This window comes from Staurois parvus, unplaced genomic scaffold (assembly GCF_062004578.1).
Source record: "Staurois parvus isolate SC_StPar_1 unplaced genomic scaffold, SC_StPar_1.0 ptg003712l, whole genome shotgun sequence".
Classification (NCBI taxonomy): domain Eukaryota; kingdom Metazoa; phylum Chordata; class Amphibia; order Anura; family Ranidae; genus Staurois; species Staurois parvus.
In genome coordinates, this window is record NW_028321508.1 from 36,513 (window position 1) to 43,750 (window position 7,238).

A 7,238-nucleotide genomic window follows, 5' to 3' on the forward strand; every position below is an offset into this window, starting at 1 on the left:
ACAGGGGGCATGTCAGCAGGAGGCATAGGAACAGTAGTACACTGATCTTCCCTTTTATTAGTTGTGCAGAGGGGCAACATCAACAGGAGGCATAGGAACAGCAGTGCGCTGATCTTCCCAGTGATTAGCTGTGCAGGGGGCATGTCAGCAGGAGGCATAGGAACAGTAGTACACTGATCTTCCCAGTGATTAGCTGTGCAGGGGACATGTCAGCAGGAGGCATAGGAACAGTAGTACACTGATCCTCCCAGTGATTAGGTGTACAGGGGGACATGTTTGCAGGAATCATGGGGGGGGGTGTCAGCAGTAGGCACTGGCACAGCAGTACACTGGTCCTCTCTTCCTAGTGATTAACTGTGCAAGGGGTTGTATCCGCACAAGTCTGACCAATGGTGTACAGGCAGACTATGCTCTCAAGTAGAATAAGCAAGCTGGGCACCCTGGGGTGGATGTGCTTCCATCCCTGAAGCGGTCAACTATTTAATGAAAGTCCCTATGAAAGCAGAGGGACTGTCAGGATCAGCAGGAATGTGACATAAAGGAAGCCATGAACAGAGAACAGGATACTTTTTATTAAACAAAAACAGGGTAACAGACACACATCAGGAATGGGAAACATGGATGTAACATACATCATAAGACTCAGGCCTCACGCCACACGCATGACAACAGACATTACTTACAACTGTTGCTGAATGGCACCCCATCATAACTTGCCATGGCGCGGTGCCAGAAACCGTGCGGGCGCTTTGTCATCTGATTCATTTTGAATCGGCTACCTAAAGAAACCAACTTGTAAAAAACCACATTAACATAACACACTCCAAAAACAAAGTGTGATCCCCGGCTAACAGAGGCTCCACCCCCTCCCAGCTCCACCCAAAATAAATAGAACATTTGGGCTGGAGTTGGGTAACTGGTTAATTTTGACTTGCGTATGAAAAGGTAATCCGATACAAACGTCTCTGGATCCCTGAGCAACTAATCCAGTCCTTCTTTTCATTGAACCTTTGGACTGTAGGAAGAGGACTGTTGAGTAACATGAGAGACTTTACCAGCGCTCACTGCTGCCGGTGCACTCGAGGACCTCGTGGGTTGCATGTAGATCGTTGCTGGGCAGCAGGTAGAGCGCTAGTGGGCTGCAGGTAGCATGCTTGCGGGCTACTTGTAGAGTGCTGTGGGACCCCACATAGATTGTTGGTGGGCCGCGGGTGGCGTGCTGGCGGGCCACTCCTAGATTGTTGGTGGGCCGCATGTAGATCGCTGGTGGGTCGCAGGTTGAGTGCTGGTGGGAGGAAGGTAGAGCGATGTTGGGCCGCAGACAGAGCATTGGTTGTCCAAAAGTAGCCTGCTGGTGGGCCACAGGGAGAGTGCTGATGGGCTGCATGCGGAGTGCTGGTAGGCCCTAGGTTGCGTGCTGGTGGGCCACAGGTGGACTGCTGGTGGGCAATGAGTGGAGTGCTGGTGGATGTTAGGTAGAGTGCTGGTGGACACCAGGTAGATCGTTGGTTGGCAGCAGTTGGAGTACTGGTGGGCCACAGGTAGAATGCTGGTGGGTGGCAAGTAGAGTGCTGGTGGATGGTAGGTAGAGTATTGGTGGACACCAGGTAGATTGCTGGTAGGTGGCAGGTTGAGCGCTGGTTGGCAGCATGTAGATTGTGGGTGGGCTGCAGGTAGAGCGCCGGTGGGTGAAAGGTAAAGCGCTGGTGGACTGCATGTAGATCACTTGTGGGTGGCACTTGGGACTCTGGTGGGCAGCAGGTAGACTGCTGGTGAGTGTCAGGTAAAGCTCCAGTGGGCTGCAGGTAGAGCGCCGGTGGGTGGAAGGTAAAGCGCTGGTGAACTGCATGTAGATCACTTGTGGGTGGCACTTGGGACTGTGGTGGGCAGCAGGTAGACTGCTGGTGGGCATCAGGTAAAGCTCCGGTGGGCTGCAGGTAGAGCGCTGGTGGGTGGAAGGTAGAGAGCTGGTGGACTGCATGTAGATCATTTGTGGGAGGCACTTGGGACTCTGTTGGGCAGCAGGTAGACTGCTGATGGGTGTCAGGTGAAGTTCCGGTGGGCTGCAGGTAGAGCACTGGTGGATGGAAGACAGAGAGCTGATGGACTGCATGTAGATCACTTGTGGGTGGCACTTGGGACTCTGGTGGGCAGAAGGTAGAGTGCTGGTGGGCATCAGGTAAAGCTCCGGTGGGCTGCAGGTAGTGCGCTGGTGGGTCCCAAGTTGAGCGCTGGTGGACAGCAGGTGGAGAGCTGGTAGGCTGCCTGTATAGTGCTGGTGGGGTGTTGGCAGATCGCTGGTGGACAGCAGGTGGAGCGTTGGCAGGCCACCTGTGTAGTGCTGGTGGGCTGTAGGCAGAGCGCCGGTGGCCAGCAGGTGGAACGCTGGAAGACCTACTGTACAGTGCTGGTGGGCTGTAGGCAGAGAGCCGGTGGCCAGCAGGTGGAGTGCTGTTGGGCCGCATGTAGAGCACTGGTGAGCTGCCCATAGAGCGCTGGTGGGCCACCTGTAGAGTGCTGGTGGGCTGGAGGTAGAACGCTGGTGATCAGGTGGGCTGCTTGTAGAGTGCTGGGGGGCTGTATCTAGAGCACTGGTGGACAGCAGGTGGAGTGCTGATGGACGCATGTAGATTTCTGGTGAGCCTTATCCACACCTCCCAATTCTGAAATGATAAGAAGGACCCCTATCAGCACACAGTGTGTATGTCACAATCCTGGTGACACCAACAACACAGATCTAACATACAGAAAGTGATTGGCTGAACCACACAAGGGCTTCTATGACCTCTATTTTTCCTTTATATTGGCTTATTACAGTGGTCTCCAAACTTCAGCCCTTTGCTTGCCCTATTCCTGTCACTGACACCAACAATGGGGCACAATTGCGGCCCTTAGCCTTCTCTTCTCAGGTCCCCATCAGGACCCCTCCCTCCTGCCAAGCCCATGCACAGCAAGCACCTTGCTATGGGGGCACTTGAGAAGGCTCTCTCCCGAGCTGCTTCCCTGCGTGTCCATTTACAGACAGAACCATGGCTCAGCCCTGCCCCCTCTCTCTCCTCATTGGCTTACTGGCTGTGAGTGGATACCACTTCCGTCTTAGCCAATGAGGAAGAAGAGTCCCCGGAGAACTGAGGCTCTGATGCACATTGCTGGATCGCGATCAAATGAAATCTGCCATAAATAATCATAATAAAAAAACTGTCATAAAAGTCAACAATAATAATTGAATCAGATAAGTATGAATGGAACCAAACGCGTCAGATTTGATAAAAGCAAAAGAAGATCCATATCAGGCTGAACATGGGGGGGTGGTCAGCATTAACTATTATCGATAAAACAGCTTATGTCCACCTCTACGTTAAGGCCGTTAGGGTGCAAAGTGCGAAGTACATGTATCCACTTTGTAATAATAATATATACTATAATAAATTGTAAAATAATAATATATACTATAATTAATTGTAAAATAATATATAGTAAATTGTAAAATAATAATATATAATAAATTGTAAAATAATAATATATAATAAATTGTAAAATAATAATATATACTATAATTAATTGTAAAATAATATATAATAAATTGTAAAATAATAATATATACTATAATTAATTGTAAAATAATATATAATAAATTGTAAAATAATAATATATTCTATAATAAATTAATTGTAAAATAATATATAGAAAATTGTAAAATAATAATATATATTAAATTGTAAAATAATAATATATTCTATAATAAATTGTAAAATAATAATATATACTATAATTAATTGTAAAATATTAATATAGTCTATAATAAATTGTAAAATAATAATATAGTCTATAATAAATTGTAAAATAATAATATATAATAAATTGTAAAATAATAATATATACTATAATAAATTGTAAAATAATAATATATAATAATAAATGACATCAGATAACATACTACAAGAACGTGTAATATAATGTTCTATTATGTAATCAATGACAATCCTAGATAGAATATGAATACAATAATAGTTGATACAATAAAGGGAATAAATAATGGAGAGAGGAGGGTGGGAATCGCCTGGCAGTATACAGAGCCCTGTGCATAGAGCCGTACACACCATGGACAAGCAGATTGGGGGTCAGTAGGGCACAAGGTGGGATGAGGTAGACTCTCGGCACACGTGACTCCCCGTCGGGATTACACGGCAACCAATCAGCGTTCACGTTGTAACTTTTCCTTAGAGAACAAAACAAAAAAAAAACAGTTCTATCCGCACAGTTTCAGCATTTCTTCCCCCGTACATCGCCCCCGGAGGGTTCCCCTTTACGTTATAGAAAATAAAATAAATAATTGTAGTCACCGTGCGCGGGGGATGCCGGGAGTTGTAGTTCCGGGTTCTCTTAAAGAGCGGCCCTACAGGCTATTGGCCGCAATGGTCACGTGTTCACTGGGCTCGCGTGACGTCACCGGGATTTGAATCTAGCGCCATGTCGTACAGGTCTCCGCTCGTCCTTTCCGAATCCGCCCCGGGGGAGCCCAAACTACCGGAGGAATGGCGGCTCTATCTGATGGACACCCGGATCAGGACCTTCAGCAACTGGCCGTTCACCGAGGGCTGCGCCTGTACCCCGGAGAGGGTGAGAGAGAAGGGGGGAGCAATGCCATCCGTGTCGACCATTACAGGAATTTCCTTTTACTTCCGGTCATATGGGCAAAACAGGAAGTGAGGGAATCCCAGAACAGGTGTCCCTATTGGAAGATTTCCCTTCTATTTCTGTCTGAGGGGCAACCCCTAATGTGGAGCAATAGAAGTCTCTGTACCGGGGGAGGGTTGGTGTCCAAATGGGGGGGTGCAATGGAGGTCCCTGTAGTGGGGGTGGGGCAATGAAGGTCCCTACACTGGTGGGGGATGGGGGTTGTCCAGTGGAAGTCCCTATACAGGGGAGGGGATCCAGTTGAGTTCCTTATACTGGGGGGTCCAAATGCAGTCCCTATATTGGGGGTCCAATAGATGTCCCCATAATGGGGGGGGGGTCCAAATGCAGTCCTTATACTTGGGGAATTGTCCAATAGATGTCCCTATACTGGGGAATGGGGGAGCGGTGTCCAATGGAAGACCCTATACTGGGGAATGGGGGAGCGGTGTCCAATGGAAGACCCTATACTGGAGAATGGGGGGGGGGGGGGGATGTCCAATGGAAGACCCTATACTGGATAATGGGGGGGGGAGGATGTCCAATGGAAGACCCTATACTGGAGAATGGGGGGGGAGGATGTCCAATGGAAGACCCTATACTGGAGAATGGGGGGGGAGGATGTCCAATGGAAGACCCTATACTGGAGAATGGGGATGGGGGGGATGTCCAATGGAAGACCCTATACTGGAGAATGGGGATGGGGGGGATGTCCAATGGAAGACCCTATACTGGAGAATGGGGATGGGGGGGATGTCCAATGGAAGACCCTATACTGGAGAATGGGGATGGGGGGGATGTCCAATGGAAGACCCTATACTGGAGGATGGGGGGGGGGGGAGGATGTCCAATGGAAGACCCTATACTGGAGAATGGGGGGGGGGGAGGATGTCCAATGGAAGACCCTATACTGGAGAATGAGGATGGGGGGAAGGATGTCCAATGGAAGACCCTATACTGGAGAATGAGGATGGGGGGGAAGGATGTCCAATGGAAGACCCTATACTGGAGAATGAGGATGGGGGGGGGGGGGGGAGGATGTCCAATGGAAGACCCTATACTGGAGAATGGGGGGAGGATGTCCAATGGAAGACCCTATACTGGAGAATGGGGGGAGGATGTCCAATGGAAGACCCTATACTGGAGAATGGGGGGGAGGATGTCCAATGGAAGACCCTATACTGGAGAATGGGGGGGAGGATGTCCAATGGAAGACCCTATACTGGAGAATGGGGGGGAGGATGTCCAATGGAAGACCCTATACTGGAGAATGGGGGGGAGGATGTCCAATGGAAGACCCTATACTGGAGAATGGGGGGAGGATGTCCAATGGAAGACCCTATACTGGAGAATGAGGAATGGGGGGGGGGGGGGGAGGATGTCCAATGGAAGACCCTATACTGGAGAATGGGGGGAGGATGTCCAATGGAAGACCCTATACTGGAGAATGGGGGGAGGATGTCCAATGGAAGACCCTATACTGGAGAATGGGGGGAGGATGTCCAATGGAAGACCCTATACTGGAGAATGAGGAATGGGGGGGGGGGGGGGGAGGATGTCCAATGGAAGACCCTATTCTGGGGAGGGGTTGGATTGGGTGTATTAGAAGTCCCTGTGGGGGGGGGGGGGTGATCGGATGGTTACATTGTTGTGTTTGGGTGTTGCAGATGGCGGAGGCGGGGTTCATTCACTGTCCCAGCAGTAACAGTCCGGACGTGGCGCAATGCTTCTTCTGTATGAAAGAACTGGAAGGCTGGGAGCCGGACGACGACCCCCTGTGAGTAGAGGGGGGGGGTTGCATACATGAAGGTGGGAGGAGTCCCGGGTCAGTTCCGTGACGTCTGCCTCTACACGGCTTATAGTGATCTTCTCCGCCGCAACTACAGACACGGAACTTCATGTATGAATGTTTACCTTCACCCACCCCGGAGTAATGTCGTGTGTACCGTACTCGCGGGATCCCTGTACAAGCTGGAGATCGCTGTATAGACACCGCTACTACACTGCTGCTACAGGGACCGCAGTATAGACACCACTACTACACCCCTACTACAGGGACCGCAGTATAGACACCGCCACTACACCCCTACTACAGGGACCGCAGTCTAGACACCGCTGCTACACCCCTACTACAGGGACCGCAGTCTAGACACCACTACTACACCCCTACTGCAGGGGCCGCAGTATAGACACCACTACTACACCCCTACTACAGGGACCGCAGTCTAGACACCGCCGCTACACCCCTACTACAGGGACCGCAGTCTAGACACCGCTACTACACCCCTACTGCAGGGGCCGCAGTATAGACACCGCTACTACACCCCTACTGCAGGGGCCGCAGTATAGACACCGCTACTACACCCCTACTGCAGGGGCCGCAGTATAGACACCGCTACTACACCCCTACTGCAGGGGCCGCAGTATAGACACCGCTACTACACCCCTACTGCAGGGGCCGCAGTATAGACACCGCTACTACACCCCTACTGCAGGGGCCGCAGTATAGACACCGCTACTACACCCCTACTGCAGGGGCCGCAGTATAGACACCGCTACTA

At 50.3% G+C, this 7,238-nt stretch overlaps 2 protein-coding genes across 2 annotated transcripts; one reads left to right on the forward strand and one right to left on the reverse strand.

Annotated features, from left to right (window-relative positions):
- Nucleotides 1-550: 550 nt before the first annotated feature.
- On the reverse strand, nucleotides 551-4,668 carry LOC149427498 (proline-rich extensin-like protein EPR1). The gene is made up of 2 exons (XM_089667965.1): nucleotides 4,344-4,668; nucleotides 551-2,663 (listed from the first exon to the last, which is right to left on the reverse strand). Exon 2 carries the CDS (start codon nucleotides 2,487-2,489, stop codon nucleotides 1,062-1,064), a length of 1,428 nt encoding a protein of 475 aa, XP_089524091.1. The 5' UTR covers nucleotides 2,490-2,663; nucleotides 4,344-4,668; the 3' UTR covers nucleotides 551-1,061.
- On the forward strand, nucleotides 4,424-6,767 carry LOC149427499 (baculoviral IAP repeat-containing protein 5.2-B-like). Its single transcript, XM_089667966.1, has 2 exons — nucleotides 4,424-4,620; nucleotides 6,345-6,767. The coding sequence occupies exons 1-2, from the start codon at nucleotides 4,471-4,473 to the stop codon at nucleotides 6,456-6,458; spliced, it is 264 nt and encodes an 87-aa protein (XP_089524092.1). The 5' UTR covers nucleotides 4,424-4,470; the 3' UTR covers nucleotides 6,459-6,767.
- Nucleotides 6,768-7,238: the final 471 nt, after the last annotated feature.

Coding starts and splice junctions, on each gene's coding strand:
- LOC149427498 (XM_089667965.1), bottom strand. CDS start 2,489: ATGGGCAGCTCACCAGTGCTCTACATGCGGCCCAACAGCACTCCACCT.
- LOC149427499 (XM_089667966.1), top strand. CDS start 4,471: ATGTCGTACAGGTCTCCGCTCGTCCTTTCCGAATCCGCCCCGGGGGAG. Junction 4,621..6,344: donor GCGCCTGTACCCCGGAGAGG/GTGAGAGAGAAG, acceptor TGGGTGTTGCAG/ATGGCGGAGGCGGGGTTCAT.